Source organism: Epinephelus lanceolatus, chromosome 12 (genome assembly GCF_041903045.1).
Source record: "Epinephelus lanceolatus isolate andai-2023 chromosome 12, ASM4190304v1, whole genome shotgun sequence".
In the NCBI taxonomy this organism is placed as follows: Eukaryota; Metazoa; Chordata; class Actinopteri; order Perciformes; family Serranidae; genus Epinephelus; species Epinephelus lanceolatus.
This window is the reverse complement of record NC_135745.1, coordinates 1,212,078-1,233,948: the sequence shown is the minus strand read 5'-3', so window position 1 is coordinate 1,233,948 and position 21,871 is coordinate 1,212,078. Positions and strand designations below refer to the sequence as shown.

Below are 21,871 nucleotides of genomic sequence, written 5' to 3'. Positions count from 1 at the left end.
CCATATCCTTTGTCTTTCTCTCTCTCTCTCTCTCTCTCTCTCTCTCACACACACACACACACACACACACACACACGCCTGTATATAGTCAGTTAGTTAGTTAGAATTTGTGTGTTTCATTTGCTTTGCTTCCTTTATGAATAAATATACAGTACAGGCCAAAAGTTTGGACACACCTTCTCATTCAATGCGTTTTCTTTATTTTCATGACTATTTACATTGTAGATTCTCACTGAAGGCATCAAAACTATGAATGAACACATGTGGAGTTATGTACTTAACAAAAAAAGGTGAACTAACTGAAAACATGTTTTATATTCTAGTTTCTTCAAAATAGCCACCTTTTGCTCTGATTACTGCTTTGCACACTCTTGGCATTCTCTCGATGAGCTTCAAGAGGTAGTCACCTGAAATGGTTTTCCAACAGTCTTGAAGGAGTTCCCAGAGGTGTTTAGCACTTGTTGGCCCCTTTGCCTTCACTCTGCGGTCCAGCTCACCCCAAACCATCTCAATTGGGTTCAGGTCCGGTGACTGTGGAGGCCAGGTCATCTGCCGCAGCACTCCATCACTCTCCTTCTTGGTCAAATAGCCCTTACACAGCCTGGAGGTGTGTTTGGGGTCATTGTCCTGTTGAAAAATAAATGATCGTCCAACTAAACGCAAACCGGATGGGATGGCATGTCGCTGCAGGATGCTGTGGTAGCCATGCTGGTTCAGTGTGCCTTCAATTTTGAATAAATCCCCAACAGTGTCACCAGCAAAACACCCCCACACCATCACACCTCCTCCTCCATGCTTCACAGTGGGAACCAGGCATGTGGAATCCATCCGTTCACCTTTTCTGCGTCTCACAAAGACACGGCGGTTGGAACCAAAGATCTCAAATTTGGACTCATCAGACCAAAGCACAGATTTCCACTGGTCTAATGTCCATTCCTTGTGTTTCTTGGCACAAACAAATCTCTTCTGCTTGTTGCCTCTCCTTAGCAGTGGTTTCCTAGCAGCTATTTGACCATGAAGGCCTGATTGGCGCAGTCTCCTCTTAACAGTTGTTCTAGAGATGGGTCTGCTGCTAGAACTCTGTGTGGCATTCATCTGGTCTCTGATCTGAGCTGCTGTTAACTTGCGATTTCTGAGGCTGGTGACTCGGATGAACTTATTCGCAGAAGCAGAGGTGACTCTTGGTCTTCCTTTCCTGGGTCGGTCCTCATGTGTGCCAGTTTCGTTGTAGCGCTTGATGGTTTTTGCGACTCCACTTGGGGACACATTTAAAGTTTTTGCAATTTTCCGGACTGACTGACCTTCATTTCTTAAAGTAATGATGGCCACTCGTTTTTCTTTAGTTAGCTGATTGGTTCTTGCCATAATATGAATTTTAACAGTTGTCCAATAGGGCTGTCGGCTGTGTATTAACCTGACTTCTGCACAACACAACTGATGGTCCCAACCCCATTGATAAAGCAAGAAATTCCACTAATTAACCCTGATAAGGTACACCTGTGAAGTGGAAACCATTTCAGGTGACTACCTCTTGAAGCTCATGGAGAGAATGCCAAGAGTGTGCAAAGCAGTAATCAGAGCAAAGGGTGGCTATTTTGAAGAAACTAGAATATAAAACATGTTTTCAGTTATTTCACCTTTTTTTGTTAAGTACATAACTCCACATGTGTTCATTCATAGTTTTGATGCCTTCAGTGAGAATCTACAATGTAAATAGTCATGAAAATAAAGAAAATGCATTGAATGAGAAGGTGTGTCCAAACTTTTGGCCTGTACTGTATGTTTGGAATCATACCTGCCTGTTTAATGGTGCACAAGAGTGAATGAATAGTCAACCTCTCCTTTGTCAAGAACTCAGAAATCCTTCAGGCTTTACTTTTAATTTTGGTTACAGTTATGGATTTAATTATTAATCAGACATTCCAAATTGATAGTTTAGTGAACTTTATGAGACTGATATCTTTAAGTGGCTATCATTTTTCCCTTTTCGGGAATGGTGCCCCACGAGGTGAATGTATGTAATGTAAATGAAGTCACATTATTTAACATAATTAATAATTATTATTTATAATTCTTAATTATTTCTGATAGCCAATTTGATACTTTAATTGGAGGCCTACTATTGTAATTCTCAACATTCCCAAATTTGTAGAAATTTACAACAGCATTCACCCGAGAACACCAGCACTGACAAGTACGCCATTGGTACCCTGTTCTCTTCACAGATGACAGCAGGTTCACACTGACCATGTGACAGGCATAAAAGAGTCTAGTGGCACCGTGGTGAACATTATGCTGACTGTAACATCATCCAGCATGACCGGTTTGGTGGTGGGTCAGTGATGCTCCAGGCAGGCATATCCCTGGATGGTCGCACAGACCTCCATGTCATAGTAGATGGTACCTGACTGCTGTTAGGTACCTGGATAAAATCCTCACAGCAATTGTCAGACCTTACGCTAATGCAGTGGGCCCTGGGTTCCTCCCGGTGCGACAGATTTAAGAGGATGTAGCAGCAAGTCACAGCCTCGCTGAGTCTCTGTTTCATTTTGTGCGGAAAGTGCGAACTTCAAACTTTGTACCACTTTTTAAATTATGTTGATAGGCCATATAAAACCAGACTTATGATAAATAATAAACACCATGATTTACCTGAATATTGTTGTCACGTTTGGTGCACGTTTGGTGCAGGAAGAAATGGTAAAAACGGGCTATTCGGGCTGACAAAAGTGCTGAAAGCAACAACAGCAGCAAAAAAAAATAAAAAACACACCAAACCCCCTTTTCAATTGGTGGAAAAATACGCCACATCAACCAAACAAAAAATCATACGGCAACAGCAGCATTTGTTGCTACGGAAGAGAGGAAATTTGGGGGAGTGACGGCGGCAAGAGAGAGACAGCGATAAGGATAGTGAGCAGAGAAATAGTTAGAGATTTGTGATATTTAGCGTGTTCAGAGTGTATGGTTAGTGTGTAGTGTGTTTGGTGTATAGTGCAGTGTGTTTAGTGTGTCGTGCAGTCGTGTTTTTAGTTTTGCATGTCAAAACAATGAGGCGACTCCTGAATGTGGAGCAGGCAATGCATCTCCTCTTTGAGCGGGATGGAGCGGAGGGAAATGCGAAGCCGGAGTAGGAGTCAGAGAGTGAGGACTTTGACGATGAAGGGGATGATCTATCGTTTGTGTTGGAAGAGGAGAGAGAGGAAAAGGAGCCTCCAACGAGCGCACTAAGTGGCACCCGGAGGTCCGCACAGAGGAGGGGACGGCGTAGCGCGCCCACCCGGTCCCGGTCTCCGCTGGCACAGGCAGCAGAGCCAGAGCCACGCCTCAACTCTGAGCCCTGGAAGATGGAGGAGGATGCTGACACTGCCCCAGCAGTAAGCAGGTTCCAGCCATGGAGAACACCGAAAGGAGTAGAGACACCTTTTTCTATTGTTTTTTGCCACTGACACAGTCAAGACAATCTGCAGCAACACAAACAAAAATGCTGGAAAAAAACAAGGAGTTAGGGAAAAAGTACAACTGGACTGATATAGAGACAGAAGATCTGTACAAGTTTTTTGGTCTTCTGATGTACATGTCATTGGTGTTCCTGCCAAGTCTCCAAGACTACTGGAGACAAAATCACATTTTGTCTGTACACCTTCCAGCCAAAGTGATGACAAGAGACAGGTTCAGATCCATATTTTGGAACATCCACCTCAGTGATCCTGAGAGGGATGTTCATAATGACAGACAGAAGGGAACACCAGGCCATGACAAACTGTTTAGAGTCAGGCCTCTGGCATGACACAATACATGAAGGACAAGCCTACTAAATGGGGGATTAAACTTTTTGTATTGGCTGAGTCAAGCAGTGGCTACACCATCAGGTTCAGCATATACACTGGCAAGACAGTAACTGCAAGTGAACATGGGCTGTCTTATGATGTGGCCATGAACCTTATTTAGCCATCCTGTCTTGGCACTGGGTACCATGTCTACATGGACAATTTTTACACCAGTCCCAAACTGTTCATGGACCTGGCCAGCATGAAATTTGGAGCATGTGACACCTACAGGGAGAGCACAAAAGAATGCCCCAGAGGGAGGGCAAATGCTCTCACCAAAATATGTTAAAGAGGATCAGGTGAGATGGATCAGAGAGGGCCCACTTGTTTTTGTGAAGTGGATGGACACACAGGAGGTGTCTGTGTGCTCCACCATCCATCCTGCATTTTCAGGTGACACAGTGCAAAGAAAGGTGAAGGATGGAGATGGACGCTGGGCTGTGAGAGACTTTCCCAGTCCCACACCAATCGTGGCCTACAACCAGAGTATGGGTGGGGCTGACCTGTCAGACCAGCTCATTCAGTATTACTCCACCCACAGAAAAACTGGTCACTGGTACAGGACTGTGTTGCTTGCTGCACTTCTTGGACATTGCAGCAACAAATGCCTTCATCTTGTGCCATGAGATGAGCAATGCCAAGCAGGTGCAGCCCATGGCACACAAAGATTTCATGGTGGAGCTGGTGAGTCAGCTTTGTGGCATGGACAAGGAAGGTGTTCCTCAGAGCAGGAGAGCTGATCATGTTCCTGTACCCATTGTCAAAGCCTCAGATGCAAGCCAAAAAGCCACCAAAGGCAGACTGAAGTGCAGACATTGCCTCCAGGTGAACAACAGGAGGAGTGACACACCCTGGAAGTTGCAGGCCTGTGATGTGCCCCTCTGTATTGTGGTGGAAAGGAGTTGCTTTCAGAGTGGCACAAATAAGTTGTGTGGCATCTGATTATTTTGTAAATAGTTGTAAATAGTTGTTCAAAAAACGCCTGAGGCATTGCCTGCATTTTCATGTAAATAGTTAACTTTGTTGGTTGCTAAATTTGTTCATAAGTTTTTGAGTTGACAATTTATATTTCCATTCTAAGTTACAAAAATGGTTCGTTAGACATGTCTGTGGTTTTCACAGTAAAAAATCAAACTTTGTCCTACTCTGATTTTATGTTTTTTGTGTGATTTTAGGTCCAGTGTGTTAATACAGTATGTCAAAATGCAAAAATAATTGTAAAGTCACACAGGTGAGGTTGTGCTGAAAAGAATGATACCAAACAAGGCAAAGTAAACAGTTTTTTAAGGTGAAATTTAAAGGTAAAATGAAAAGTAGTCAAAAACGGCCAATTATCCCCTAGACCCCAGAGGGTTTTAAACACCAATGGGACATTATGTATTGTGCATCTGACATCGCAAAGCACCACCACAGACTGTCCAGGAGCTAACTGATGCCCTGATCCAGCTCTGGGAGGAGATCCCCCAGGAGACCATCAGGAGCCGACTCATCAGGAGCAAGCGAAGACATTGTCAGGGATGCATACAAGCACGCGGGAGCCAAACACACTTCCGAGTCACATTATGAGTTGGCGTGATAAAATTCACGCAAGTTGGATCAGCCTTTGATTTAAATTTTTTACTTTGATTTTCAGTGTGATTTTGAATTCAACCCTCAGTGGGTTGATGATTTTGGTTTTTCATTGACCGTTGTTATGCAGTTTTCTTCTCATCAAATTATACAATGTACATCAGTAAAGATATTCAACTAGAATAATTTGTTCACCAAGATCTGATGTGTAAATTAAGTGTTCCCTAATTTTTTAGCAGTATATATCAGTTATAAAACATTAATTTAATCTAGCTCCAACAGACAGCGCATCAGAGACACTAGCGTGTCAGGAGACAGGATTAGACTTTTATTTTAAGTTTTATGGTATATCACTCAATCATATATACAACACACACTCACACATACAAACACACATGCATATCTATCTATACAGAGTATATTCTCTCTTTCTCCCTCACAGTTGTGTGTCGCACCTCTTTTAAACATCAGGTGCCAAAAACACCTCCACATAGAATACACCGGTTTATCCTTGCTTATAGCTTCTCCAGCAAGACTCCTCAATCCCGGAGTTGCTTTTTAGGAATCGGGACACCCTTCAAGATGGAACGCTGAGATCAATTTCCGGGTCACAAGCCGGAGAATCGAGAAACACTTTCAACAAAGGCAGGTTGTTGTTGTGGGAGGGAGCCACCTGTCTCTCCTCTGCTTTTTCTCACTTTCCTGCTGCCTGACTGTACATTCACACCAAAAGCTGCCAGAGCTGCAAAGGCCGTTTTGGGCTGCAAAAGCGATGAGCGGTGGCGGATTGGCGAATTGAACTGCAAATGAAAGTTGAAGACTGGTTAACTTTATGCAAATTAGCTATGACGCGTTTGAGCTGCAAATGACCAGGAACCAATCGGAATGTAGATGTCCATCGCTTGTGTGGAACCCAGAAAACATCCTTGGAAACTTTTAGTTCCTACCACACAGTCATTCCTACTTCAAAACAAGCAGCAAGCTGTCAAACTGATGTATGTTTAGCCTGAAGTAGCGCTGGAACCTCCAATGGCACCAGCCGATGATATTCCCCGTGCTGTTCATGGCCCCAGAGGATATTGTGAACACAGACCCGATAGCAGCTACATCCACGCAGGTACCACATGGCAGCAATGTCTTCTTCCATGTTGAATTGATAACAACTGTGGACAAGTGCACGTACTTATACAATTTCTTTGTGTTGTGGAATGCTTGTTATTAGCGGGAATGCAATTCATTTGCTCTCCATACCACCAGTTTAACTATTCGCACTGTGGGCACTCAAACCCAAACCACTGACAGCGTCTTTCCTAGGTTTACAGCTTTGGGGGGGGGGGGAATAACAAATCAAAAAAATTTGCTCATATTCGGTTCAGTACACTTGACATGCTGCTGTGTTGTGCTATGGCCTATTCAAGTGCTGGAATATGTTATTTACGTGACAACGCCTGAACACAACACAGGCTGTGTGTGTTTAATGTCAGACCTATTTAGACTTTTTATTCTGTTTTCATTGTCCAAACGTGAAAGTTTCTGTACTCAGGCAAATGTACAAATTCACATTTCTGTGCTCCAGCCAGTAACGTGCTTTGCAGCTTCTTTAAATTGAGACGCATAATCGAATTTGACGTCATGAACGACTTGAGCTGCTTTCGCTGCCACAAATATTTTACTAGCGGCGCTGCTAGAGCGAATTCAGCTATTTTGCAGCTCTGACAGCTTTTGGTGTGAACGTACAGTTACTCGGGTCACTTAGAGCGCCGCGGCAATTAAGTTCTCGTTGAAGTCAGGGGGTCTCCACTTGACTCCACCTGACAGAGAACTACCAAAATGGCTGAATCAAGGCTGCTTCAGTTTCAGGGGAGGTGTTTGTCTGACCGTGTGGTCAGGACAAAGACAATGGAAAAGAAGCGGGAACTTTGAAATGCCTGTTTGGGTGTAGCTCTGTTGAAAGCCCGTTTGTTAATGAGTCTATGTCAGTGTGATGTGTGTTGCAAACGGTCTGGATTAGTGCAGAGATTGTTTAGTTGTGTGCAAGAATCTGTTTGTGAACAGTATTAGCAAACTAAACACTTAGCTTTGGCGAAGCCAACTAATCAGTGACCTAACTGCCAACAATCACAACAATAACTTAATGAACAGCATCAAATCACATACAAGTCAAACAGTCTTGCTTAGCCTGTAAAGCTGTGATAAGCTATGCCCAGTTGTTACATTACCGATCCTTGAGTGGATGGGAGAAAGAGTCACTTGGTGGTGTACTGCTTTGTTAGCCAGCAGAAGAAGGCTGGGAAGGTGTGGTTTCAGCTGCAGTCTTTGTTGTGTCCTCTGTTCCAAAGGTTCTTATCCGAGGAAGCTGGTCGCTCGGGGTCCTTGCAGAGTTAGACGCTGGGTGCTAACTCACTTAGTTCCTTGTTGCTGGAAAGCTAGTTGCAATGGCCTTGTGTTTGCAACAGAGTCTGTGATCAGTTGCCCTCCCTTTAGTGGTTTGGGCTATGGAGCAGGGGTTTGGGCCTCTGCTGGCCCAGGCCCAGCCGGAAAGAGGGGTGCAGCTGCTACAGCAGCTGGAGCAAGAAGAGAAAAGTCTGTTGGAAGGGAGCAGATCTTTCCAGGATGCCTGTGACATCACAGAGTCACATGTCACTGAAAAAGTCCTGTCCAATCAAGTTGTGAGACTTGGGTCTCACTGAGGTGTGAGGTGAGATCTCCTGTGGAGATGGGTGTCGCATAGCCCTCTTTGTTTGAAGACAAAGAGCATGCAGAGGAAAAAGCCTTTAAATTGTCCAGTGATGATTTTACCATATGATAAATCATCTGTGGTCCTGTGAATCCCAACAGTTAGTACATACCATAAGGTTTATTTTCAGATGTGGAGGGAAGTTAGATTTGACCTCTGAGGCCCGGGAGAGGTCAAATTCAAGATGGCTGCCAATAATATTCAAATATGCTTAACTTTGGAACCAAACACAATAAAAAACATTTAAGGTGTCATTTCCAACTAAGTTTAGAGTACCCATTCAGTTAGTGATACTCTTGAGATCAATGGAATTCAAGAAAATGCATTTAGGTCAAGGTCAAGGTAAAAAATTTGCTTACAAAAAGCAAAACCTTTTCCTCTCTTTTTTTTTTTTTGTTTTTTTTAATGAACCCCAAAAATATTTCAATTACTTTTTACTCTCATGTATTATTCAGTAATTAGTTATCATTTACTGGGATGTGTGGTTATTTTTTCCTGCTACGCCCATCATTATCAGCAGATGGCCCTCTAGAGCATCAGTAGCTAATGCCAGTAGCGATGTAGTCAGTAGGCAACATGATGAGTAGGCTACACACGCACAAGTAACGAGACAGAGAGCACTTCTGACATAAATATCCTACCAGGTAAACTGACTGACTATGTACAGACAATGGCTGTGTTTCCCAGTTAAGAGCGATCTTAAGACTTAAGAGCACAGTTAAGAACGTTTCTGGTAAGAAGGGTTGCTAAGATACAAGTGTTTCCCAGATGCGTTCTTAATGCCCCTCTAAGGATCGTTCTTAAGATCGCTTTTTAAGAAGCTCTAAACAGGAGCTGTCCACTACCGCGGTGCTGAAACAATCGATGTTAGGCAAATCAATCACCCACCACTTAATCTGCGCATAAGTCACACACAGCACTGCTACCTAATGTACTAATTCCCTGCTGCTCGTGTGTATGTGTGTTCTAATAATTCTTAGTCTTGGTAAGAGAATCATAAGGAAATGTATTATATTTAAACAAAAAAAAACACAGATGCCTTACTGAGGCTGGTGCCGTCTCCCACCACGTCCAGGAAGCTCCCCACCGCGTAAAAACGCAGTGCAGCCAGGCACTGCACCTCCAGGCTGAGGGCAATATTGCACCAGGTTGCCCTCCGGATGTGTGGAGACACTAGTTGATGAGGTTTTTTATCTCGGTACTTCATTTGGACAGCCCAGTCTGACAGCACGTCGAGTGGGCTGAAGTGCTGATATGAATATGTAAACGCACAAATGCATTTACATATATGGTTTGGCTTCGCACACGGCGACGCTGTTGGTTAGCAGCGAGAATATGCTGTAAAGCAGCCATGGTATCTCACACATGTGTGATGTGGCAACGCCTTTATATAGAGTAGCGGGTGGAGCATCCATTGATGTGGTTCCAGCTGAGCTCAGTTACACCTGTCAGTAACCTGATATCTGACTGTCGCAGGTTTGGAGGGTGGATGTGTTTCTCATATGTGCATACAGATGTGGGATATGTGCGGACAAATTATGATAAATGATAGTCATGATGATTCATTTTACTTGTGTGCCTGATGTGCACAGCACATAGAGGAACACACTTGTTATTCCTCATACTTATTTTTCTTATTATTATTATTTTTCTTCTGCCAGATTTCGGTGCGTAACTTGTGCCACAGCTTTGAGCGCACATAGGTTCTTTATAAAACATATAGATTCAAGATTCAAAGTGTTTACTTTTGCACAGTAAGGACATGCGTTTCCAGAATGAAATTCATTCTTTTCTGTCACCAATTAATGCTAAACAATATAAATCTGAAGTATAAAACAGATCAAAATATATACGGTGCGCACTGTTTCAATATCTACGGAAGCATATTGCATTCACTTGACAAATGAAAAATAAAGTCTGTTTTATTGAGTAATTTTTTCTGTTTTTCTGAGTAATTTTTTTTATTTTTCTGTTTTTCAGTGTCATTTTTTCTGTTTTCGTGGTATTTTTTTTCTGTTTTTCATGGTAATTTTTCTGTTTTTCTGAGTATTTTTTTCTGAGTTAAGAGAGCAATAGAACAACAGACGCTTTCATTCCTTTCTTGGGAGCTCGATATAATGGAAGCCAACATGACCCGCTTGTTTAGTTTAATCCAGTTTCACTTTGTTTTGGGTTTGAGACACTGGAAGATACTCTTGTCTTTAAGTCATATAGATGGTGTTATCATTAGTTTGTTGACTTTACGCAGGCACCAGTCACTTGCAGGTGCCAAGTGGGAGCTTCTCAAGAGATTTTGAAGTATCTCGTCTCCTCGTTCAGGAAAAAACATTACCACGAAAAACAAGGGAAAAATTACTCAGAAAAACAGAAAATATTACTCAGAAAACCAGGGAAAAAATTACTCAGGCAGTAATTAGTCAGAAAGCTTAGTGTAATATTAATTTGCCTGAGGCAGCTGGATCTGTGAGCATTTGGTCACTAAAAAGACTGTTAAGAGTGGGTTAGCTTTATCTTACAACTCCTTCTTAGTGAAAGATCTTAAGCTAAGAGCGATCTGGGAAATGCATTTTTCTTTCACGGGAGGCTTAAGAGCGTTCTTAAGAAGCTCTTAGCGCTACGAGCCATCTGGGAAACGCCACCAATATAAGTATACTTGAGTAAAGCTTTAACATGCAAATACATTGAATTTCATTGTAGCCGGGAATGAGCCTGCCTAGTTAGTTAGCTATCTAGCTTCTGTGGTAAAAAAAAAAAAAAAAAAGGTGGGCACTGATCAAAATAATTCTGCTAGCTAAACTAAAAGACAGTCTGGAACATACATGAGCTGAAGTCAGTTGAATGATTGAACAGCGCATGTTCTAGAGATTTCAGCTTGGTCATCTGTGTGAAGTAAGACTATAGCTGAATTAATGATGATAGCAAAGTACTGCACAATACTGTGCCGCTGGTATCAAACAGGCTTGAGAGCTAATAGTTGGCATGTAAATGTATACATGTTATTACTGATTTCAAAGCAAGTTTCAGTATAAGAAGCATAGTAGGCCTACTGAAATATTGTAAAGTAAATACATTTTCAGTGATCATGATCATTACTATTATTATGTTGGAAACTTAGAAATAAACCATCTTTTTGCACCCTTATGCTCATTCCGTCTGCATAATTTGACCATGACTTTGACCTAAATGCATTTTCTTGAATTCTGGTGATTTCAAAAGTATCATCAACTGAATGGGCATCCTCAATTTAGTTGGAAATGACACCTGAAACGTTTTTTTCTACTGTGTTTGGTTCCAAAGTTAAGCATATTTGAATTATTGGCAGCCATCTTGAATTTGACCTCTCCCGGGCCTCAGAGGTCAAATTTGACTTCCCTTCACATCTGAAAATAAACCTTATGGTATGTACAAACTATGGTAGAAATTTCATGCTTTTTTCAAAAAGTGCACAATTTATCTGCTAATCCGCTGTACTACTACAACCTTTCCCAGTTTAGCCTATCTATAACCATGGAATTGCAAGCTACAAGCAGCACAACAGTAAATCTTACATTTATGAACTGAGTAGTAATGTAAGGGCTTGTCCCAATACCCCCCCCTTAGCCCCACCCCTACATTTGCGCGTTCCCGTGATGGGTAGGGGTGTCCCAATTCTTTTTTGCGTGTAGGTGTAGGGGACGTAACGAGGGGTAGTGGGTATGAAACTAGCGCTTCGGAGCGAGGGATTTCAGATGCTGACTGGCCAGCAAGGGGTAGACGTCGCCATGGCTACCACTGGGCAAGAGACGGGGAAAAAAGTTCATGCATAGCTAACGTTACCGTCGTCAGGTTGCTTGTTAGCTAGCTAGCTAGCTCGCACTATCTGGCGTCTGTCATCTGTCCTGTTCTGCAAAATTGTCGGATTTTTCACATTACGATAACACGCCAGCTAGTAAAACTATGCTGCCTCGTAATGTTAGCTGGTTAGCTAGCTGTCGTCTGTCGTTCATCAAACGAAGCATGATGAATACAGCAAACACGATAGGGAGGATGAGCTCAATCGGAGACTCCATTGTTTAAAATAGTTAGGCATGCGTTAACATAACCGACGCAGTGATGCATTGAGTGGTGTCCCAATTCCTAGGGAAAGATTTCAACCCCTACCCCTCGTTGCTTCATTTCGAGGGCCAAGGGGTAGTAGGCAAGGGCTAGGGGTAGGGCCAAGGGCTAAAGGGTAGTGGACAAGGGGGGATATTGGGATTGGGCCCAACTGGCCCTATCTTACATTAGCACAGTAACAGTACATGAAATTGGTAATTCTAGGATAGCAAAGGAATGGCTTGCCTTACTCTGTTTTACACATAAACACACCCAACCAATGGCCAACAAGGGCGTAAGTTCTGCACCTTTGTAAAATTTCATATCCTTCCATACCAGCAGATGGCAGTAGTCTGTATTCATCATTTAAAAAAGGGAAACTTGAAGACCGTTTTGACGCTAGTTAGCCAGTTAGCACATTCACATCACAACACAATCCAATGTTAAAAGGACAGATTATATTCATACATTTTGAACAATAACATAAACCATCAGGAAACATTTCTGCTAAAGGGCTCAATGGCTAAAGAAAAACAGTCTTACTTCATTTAACAAGTTTGACCTCACTACATCTCGACTTAAGCTCTTTGTTTACATTCATTACCTGTGTTTCTCTTCTCATGCGTTGAGATGAACTGCCAATCAAAGTGATTTCATTCACTCATTAGCTCCGCTGTGCCAAATCAGCAGATAAAAGGCTAATTAGCACCAACATGGGCCAATAATGCTGGACACACCGCATTGATGAGGGCGACACTCAACTAGGGATGCGCAGAGATGTCCTTATCTGTATCTGTATTTGTATTCGGATAAAACCCGGAAGTGGGCGTGGTTTATACGGAAGTTGTGTTACATTGTATTTTCTAACTTTATATTCATTGGCAATGCAATTTCTGAGCATTCAAAGCATCAAATTGATTTATTATTGGCATATACTAAGTTCTGAAATATATTTCCATGTCCTCATACTTCACTTTTCAATAATTATAATAATTAAAGCTGCAAGCAGCTGTGATCGGACCCTCGCTCACCCGCACCACTGCGGGGGCCCAGCAGCACGCATAACTGAAGCGATTATGTGAAAACTCAGAGTAAGTTAACCCTGATGTGGCATTACATTTCATCTTCCTACTCCAAAAAAAAAAAAAAAACCCTATGGGGAGGGTTTTTTGAAAATTTCAAGGGGGCACTATAGAAGCGTTTTGTCCCCCCCATGGGTGACGCCCCTATTAGATGTAAGAGCTCACCATTCTTGACCTGTGTATCAATTTTCATAAGGATATGAGGTCGCTAAAGCCATCAAAAAGCCAAACGTATTTGGTGGCGAGGGAGGCACCATAGTGGCCACGCCCCTTAACATAGAGAAAAGCTTTTAATAACTTTTCATCAGCATGGTCTCTGGATGATCTCTAAAAAATTTGAAGTCGATTGGATGAAATCCCTAGGACTAGTTCGTTAAAATACAACATGTGGAAATCACGCCAAAATGACAAGTCAAAATCAAAATGGCCGACTTTCTGTTTGGAGTAGACCATTGGTGCCAGAGACTTTCATGTGCGTCTGGACAACATACACATCTGTACCAATTTTCATCTTCTACTCCAAAAAAACCCCTATGGGGAGGGGTTTTTGAAAATTTCAAGGGGGCGCTATAGAGGCATTTTGTCCCCCCCATCGGCAACGCCCCTATCAGATGCAAGAGCTTGCTATTCTTGACCTGTGTATCCATTTTCATGAGGAGATGAGGTCATTGAAGCCATCAAAATGCCAAACGTATTTAGTGGCGAGGGATCGACAGTCGCCACACCGCCACATGGACACCAGCTTCACCAACTTGTTCTGCATGCATTAGAAGTGGAATGAAGTTGATGCGGTCAAATTTGTGGCATTAGTACATCTTAAAGTAAAAACTGGTCACTTCCTGTTACCACTGGGGGGAGCTATGAGTAAGGTGGGATATTAACATATCGGGGCGTTCGGATCGGAGCCATCATCGTGTCCAGCAAGTCTGAAGCTGCTGAGATCAAGTATGTGGGCGGGACAGCCGTTGATCGGACGAAATCCCAAGGAGGAGTTCGTTCAAATTTAAGTTGTGGAAATCGCTGTAACGAAAAAATTCAAAACAAAATGGCTGACTTCCTGTTGGGATTTTACCATGATGTCAAGAGACTTCTTTGTGCTTCTCGGTATGATACATGTGCGTACCAAATTTGGTTTGCCTACGACAAACTAACCAAAATGGGGAGGGTTTTTTGAAAATTTGTAGGGGGCGCTATTTCGGCATTTCGCGTCAACCATGTGCAACCGCCCAAAAATATCAAATTTCGGATGCGGCTGGACAAATGTGGAAAGTTACAAGCATTTTGAAATTTGGGAAAGGGGCGAAATTGGGGCACAAAGTCGGGTAAAGAATAATAATAATAATTAAAGCTGCAAGCAGCGATGAACGGGCCCTCGCAGTCCATGCGCGTCGGGGCATGCTGCCGTCGGGGGCCGTGCACCTAGAAGTCTTGTCAGCTGTAATAAATAAAAAAATAAACGTTATCTCTTACTTACATTTCCAGTATACAGGTAGGCACCCAACCCACGTATGTATTTTTCCAAAAACTAGAAGCTAAATACATGCCCAATAGTTTAAGGTCTTCTGACTCTTTAAAAGTTGACATGGTGTCTCTAGCTCAAAGTATGAGGGACAAGAAGAGGTTGAAAGTCGATGAGTTTTGAAGAGAATTTGAAGGTTTTCCGATTTACTTCCATTCACACTAATTAGACTGCCACCAGAGTGCCGATTGGCGCCGATATTGGCCGATTTGCACCAAATTTTGCACAAACCCTCATCAGGCCATGGAACACAATTAGCAAAAGTGTTGTGGTAATCCGACTGTATTTGGTCAAGATATGAAAGACTGTCTGTTTTGAAAACAATGTGCAGGAATTTGTTGTTTTATATTTTGGGCGTTTTTTGGACGATCAAAATTCTTTTAATAACCTTTTGTCAGGAGGGTCCACAGATGCTTCATGCAAAGTTTGGTGCAAATCAGTCAAATCGCCTAGGAGGAGTTTGAAATAGTAGGTTTTTCATTTGTCGCGATTTAACAATGGAAAGTTACTGCGAAAGTGGGTGTGGCTTACATCACACAATTCAGCTGAATTCAGGGAACACTGAGATATAAGGTTTCAAAACGTGCAACACGTTATGTGGGAGTTATTAGCCAAAAACGCTTTTGCATTGAAAATAGCGCCACCTGCTGGTCATTTTTGGTGTGTGAGTTACAGGGGCCAGTCTATACCACCCCTATCAATTTTATTTCCATGAGTGTTATGGTGTTGGCACGGTGCCAAATATTAAATTAGATGGCCATCAGAGCGCCACCTAGTGGCAGATCGGTAAGTAAGATATCCTCAGGAGGGCACTGACAATAATTATACCAAGTTTCATGTTAATCTGCCCAACAGATGTTGAGATATAAAATACTTCAATTTAAAGAGCGCCACCTTGTGGTCATCACCCGTAATTTTGCACAGAGCCTCAGGGGCTCATGGGGAAGTGGTAATCTGAATTTCATGCCATTCGGATACACCAATATGGAGATAAGCAGCATTTCCTGTTTAGAACGAAATCTGCAGGAAGTTGCTATTTAACAACTTGAGTATTGTTTGGAATATTGACATTCTTTTAATACCTTTTAGTCGGGAGGGTCCACAGATGCTGTGTGCAAAGTTTCATGCCAGTCGGTGAAATTGCCTGGGAGGAGTTCGAAAAAGTAGGTTTGCGACATTTTGTGAATTTGTGGAAAAAAACGGTAGGATGAAATGGGCGTGGCCTATACCACAAGAATCAGCACAATTCACTGAACGCGTGGATATAAGGTTTTTGAATGTGCCACAAAGTATATGGGAGTTAGGAGCCAAAACGCACTTTCCTTAATAGTGGTGGAAATTCAGAACGACAATAGATTATAAAATTTTTTATTCCAAGTTTGGTGAGTTTGGTGAGTTTTGGGGTATGTTCAGGCAGTGAAAAATGCGATCAAAAATAAAATATGTATATATATATATATATATATATATATATATATATAAATAATCATTCGAAAAACAATAGGGACCTCACAGGTCTCCTGCTCGGGCCCTAATAATAATCATTCGAAAAACAATAGGGATCTCGCAGGTCTCCTGCTCGGGCCCTAATAATAATCATTCAAAAAAAAATAGGGACCTCGCGGGTTGAGACCTGCTTGGGCCCTAATAATAAACAGCGCGATTACAATAGGGTCCTCATGGACGACTTCGGGTAATTGGATATAACATCTGCCGGTGGAACGCGCTTTCAACTCCATACCTACCAAAGAAAGACCAGCTAACATTAGGCCTACACAGGATTAAGGAACTTGCTGCTTTGATGACCGTTCAACTTTAGGCTATCTGGCAGAAAAAGGGTGAGTGAAAATGTGTCTTACCGTCTCACTGTAAGCAGGCATAGCCAGTGTTTGATTTGTTTGATATGCGCGGTGATTGTCAACCACATGACCAAAAAAAAAAGTGCATGACGCGCATGTTTTTTCCCATCCGAATAATAACTGGTATATTTGTATAGAAAATATATCTGTTTCAAAGGCATTATTCGTGCCTATACAAATAACGTATTTGTATTCGGGCACACTCCTACAGTCAACCATCGGCTTGGTGTGTCAGGACCTCTACCCTGATATGCTTACCCTAACCCTGACTAATCCCATTCCCCCTGTAGTAGTATTAGTCAGTCATAAGGAGTGTAGGGCAGATCATTCCTTCGCTATCCTAGGATTTCCAAATTTGCTAACAGTACAGGCTAAGCAAAAACTTTTTAACTTCTGGCAATGTACCTGTATTGATTTGATGTTATTCAGTTGACTGGCTATATGCTGTATTCTGCATAAACCATGGGGCCTGTGTCATACACAGGATATGTATTAACGTGGCATATTTATCTCTTCTAAAATCTGTAATAACATCGAAAAAATGTATTTCCATAAAAACAGTGAACACAGACGTTTTAAAGGCCCAGAGAGAATTAGAGGACCACTGAACAGTTTGTAGAGTGCTAAGCCTTCTTACCTGACCATATTCCTCATCAGTAGGAAGAAGGCTTCTCTGGCTGAAGTACAAAAGTTTTTGCCATAGATTGCCACCTGGTGGAGATGAGGCGAAAACAGCTATCACAACAACATAAACTTGTTGACTTAATTAATAGTGGATAGCTGCTATTCATATTATTCATACTAGAAAGCACTCTTGACCAACTCACCATGATATAAGCATTACGGTTCATGTAGCGTAAGAATTTCTCCAAACACCAGAAACAGCATTTCAGGCAGTGCATTATGAACCTTGACAGGCTGTTGTCAACACCTAAGTGGATAAACATGTAGATCAGAGATAGTGACAGTTGTAGCAATTGTAGTAGCGGCTGTGTGTGTGTGTGTGTGTGCGTGCGTGTGTGCGTGTACGCATGTGCGTGTGTGTGTGTGTGTGTGTGTGTGTGTATGAGGGGTGAAACGTATCAGCGAACACGCACACACTGCATTCACTGCGTACTTGATACGTGTACATTACATGTGCAACCATCACCGTGTACTTGCTTCGCGTCCACTGCACGTGCATTCACCGTGTACTTGTTACACATGCAATGCGCGTGCAATGCCTGCACACGCCTAGACATGTGGTTATTAGACGTGCGTGCGTAGACACGTCATGTGATCGCAGGGGTCAAAAGTGTCAGCTCGAAGCAACAACGCGTCGTGTTACGGACGTGTGACACGTATATATATAGGCTATATATACTGCGCGTCGGGGTTCTATTCCCCTGAAGGGAGTTATTTTCCCAGTATTCACCGGCTCATTATACATTATCCCTTACATATTACACTGTATTCTGATTGGTCAGTCGCGGCATTCAGAGGTCTGATATTACTGTGTAATGACCGTTGCTATGTAGCCCAGCGTTGCTAGGGATGCTGCCCTGACAAGAAGATTCAGCCGCTGCCGGCAGTTTTTTTTCATGTCGCATATCATACGAAACTTATTATAAATTTCAATAGAATAAACTTGCCTGATTAACTGAAAACTATTATACAATAACGAAAAAAATAATAGCCTATCGAAAAAATAAGTCAAGTAAATTGATCATCTGAAAAAAGCCCATTTTACTGCGCTGAGACTCACAGTGAGCAACTGACACTGAAGTGTCCCAAAATGCGTGTGACAGATCATCTAATACTTGCAGCTTTATATCAAAGAAAAAAATGTCTCATGAAATTGTTATATTTTTAATGTAAACTGTAAATGTATGTCTATTTAACGTTTAGAGTGATTCCGGCATATGGTAGTCTGAATAGACTGTTAGCATTGTGACTGAAAATATTTCCCCATAATTTACATGGAGTATTAGATTTTTAAAAGGTAACAAACTATTTGAATGCATTGCAGAGTAGAGAGTTTCACCCTCCTGGTCACAGGCTGAGATGGATTAAAATGAGGTGTGTTAATTCAGCACCATGGACAGCTCCACGGATTTATCATTAAACAGCGACCTGCTCCACCTCAACCTGTGATATCCACGGATTTGAGTCATTCAGTTTTAATTATTAATTAATAGCGTAATAGGGTACGGGCGGATTAAAACCAGCGGACCTCTGTGTTATACTTTCCCAAACTATAGGCTTTATTGTGTGTAGAACCACTTTCTATAGGCGGCGGCTGGCTTAACTCGTCAATAATGCGCTGAGAAAAATGTTTTAAGTCCACAAAAAGTAGGCTAATTTATTACAAAACAGGTTAATTTTCTGTCAGACATTTTTTTAAAGATGTGCACTCCACAGACAAAGCACTGCACGGAGCGAGGTTTTTGAGCGCGCTCGGCTTTCAGTTATAACTGACAGGACTGCAAATATAACAAAAACACTTAAGATGTCATACTTTAAAACAAACTCTCAACTGGCCGGCTTGTGGCGCTGGTCTGACCCGGCCGTATGCAGTGGAGGTTCCAGCGCTGGAACACCAAGCGGCTCACAGCGTGACAGACGCCCGCACACACAAAGCTGGAAAGCGGGAGGACACTCCTAATTCCCCAGTCCTTAACTAACCTCCACCCTACCCCCGGAACTTATCCACCTACGCTGGCTGTCTTCGCCCCCCTCCTGGCCGTGAATGCAATAAAGGTGGCTTCGTCGGGCACTTTACAGCAGCTCCGCTTCCCAGAGCCAAACTGTCAGTGTCACTGTCACTCTCCTTTCTCAGTTCGTGCCCTGCAATCAAGTCCAGCTGTGTATGATCAGTCCCTGTCACATCCACAGGTGAACGCATTGTCTTTGATTACTTGTCGCCATGGCAACCAGTCCGCTCAACCCCAGTTCATTAGCCTGCAATATGAATAAATGTTGGACGGTGATTAGAAATTCCTCCAACATGGTGCAGGGAAACTACTTTTCGGATCGACCCAGGAGCAGTAGCATCGCTATGCTAACTAGCTGGCTATACTAATCAGACGTGCGTGCGTAGACACGTCATGTGATCACAGGGGTCAAAAGTGTCAGCTCTTGAAGCAACAACGCGTCGTGTTACGGACGTGTGACACGTATACTATATAGGCTATATAGACCGTTTCAAACTGGACAACATAAACATTCTAAATGGGTCTCTTTGTATTTCCTGTTTGAATGTATACAGAAGCTGACAGGAAGTAAACAGAGCCCAAAGTTGTTGCCCAAGCAACAGAATAGCAATGAAACGGTCCATATATACTGTACATCCTGCTCATCGACGGGAAATCACATCATCTGCTAGTATATGTGACGTACATGCCCTTATTTGGACAACACATCGTGGTATTGCCGTAAGATTCAAACTATTTTTGCCATTCATGTGTATGGGGTTTGTCATTATAGATATCTCCAATGTAGTTGCGGATATCTGCAATTGTTATTGCGGATATCTGCAACTGAACTGTGGATATCTGTAATTCCAGTTTGAGATATCTACAATTTAATTTTGACTAGTCATAATTCAAGTTCAAGATATCTTTAATTATCATCAATTGAAGATATCTACATGGTCCTTTCTAGATATCTTGAATTGAGTTTCAGATAGTCAGAATGACGTTGTAGATATATTGAATTCGAATTATGACTAGTCAAAATGACGTTGTAGATATCTGCATCTGAATTATGACTAGTCAAAATGACGTTATAGATATCCGCAACTGAATTATGACTAGTCAAAATGACGTTGTAGATATCTGTAACTGAATTATGACTAGTCAAAATGACGTTGTAGATATCCGCAACTGAATTATGACTAGTCAAAATGACGTTGTAGATATCTACAACTGAATTATGACTACTCAAAATGACGTTGTAGATATCTCAAACTGGAATTATAGATAGTCATAATGTAATTGTAGATATCTATAATGACAAACCCCATACACATGAATGGCAAAAATAGTTTGAATCTTACTAGTCAAAACTGAATTACAGATATCTGTAACTGTAGTTTTGACTAGTCAGAATGACATTATAGATATCTGTAATTCAGTTTTGACTAGTCAGAATGACGTCATAGATATCTGTAATTCAGTTTTGACTAGTCAAAATGACGTTATAGATATCTCTAATTCAGTTTTGACTAGTCAAAATGACATTACAGATATCTGTAATTCAGTTTTGACTAGTCAGAATGACGTTACAGATATCTTAAATTAAAATTCATACTAGTCACAATGACATTACTACTAGTCAAAATGACGTTATAGATATCTATAATGGTAATTCCGGATAATCGGACTTAGTGATTAAATATTTAAACGGCTTTCCATAGCGCTCAGAGGCGGAGCGGCGTTTTGATTAGGAGGGACTCAGCGTAGCTGCAGGGCGAGAGCAGGCAGTTCTTGAGGCGGCTCAGGGGAAACGAGTGGATGTGGGTTCCCCGGAACTGACCCCCTTTCCACGAGAGTGGCTAAGCCTTGAGCTGGACATACTGAGGGATGTGTGTAGGGGACGAGAAGTTAGCACCATCCAGGATGTTGTGTCCATCCTGCAAACCTTGCAGCCCCAAACCCAAACCCGCTCCATGCTGTCGGAGGGGGAGAAGCTCGTTAAACTCTATCTGGCCCTGCCCATATCTGTGGCGGCATCCGAGCGCTCTTTCTCAGCCTTGCGCAGACTGTAAACCTGGCTGCGCAACACCATGACGCAGGAGAGACTAACACATTTGACCATTATGAACGCTCACAGTGACCTTATGGATGAAAGCGATGTCTCGACCCCGCTTAAAGTCTTCATCAGTAGGTCAACTGAGAGAAGGTCCACTTTTGGAAATGCATGAGTCAGGAGCGCAGACTTTTTTTTTATCGTTCAAGGTTACAAATAATGCTGTTATGCTCCTTAAATTGCTTGATTTAGTTAGCAAAGTTTCATTTTCAACAATAAAGATGTCGTGTTCATCCATTCTAGTTCTCTTATAACTGCGTGTTATTATAAAATAACAAATCAAATCCTTAATCACTGATAAGTGTGCGTGCGTCCCCCGCCCCTCCCAACAAAAATCCCCCCCCACCCATGCCAACTGGATGACTGAATGAGTGACATCACTGTATTTTTTTCCTGCTTTATAGCGCATCGCA

The 21,871-nt window shown here is 42.2% G+C and overlaps 1 protein-coding gene across 1 annotated transcript in view; it reads right to left on the bottom strand.

Moving 5' to 3' along the window:
• The window catches only part of LOC117271560 (choline transporter-like protein 5-A), a 266,710-nt gene that overhangs the window by 35,437 nt on the left and 209,402 nt on the right, over nucleotides 1–21,871 (bottom strand). Inside the window, exons 17-18 of the mRNA XM_078172866.1 lie at nucleotides 17,498–17,601; nucleotides 17,308–17,381 (exon numbers count right to left, since the gene is read on the bottom strand). Coding sequence (XP_078028992.1) covers nucleotides 17,308–17,381; nucleotides 17,498–17,601 — 178 coding nt within the window. The remainder of the gene's footprint in view (nucleotides 1–17,307; nucleotides 17,382–17,497; nucleotides 17,602–21,871) is intronic.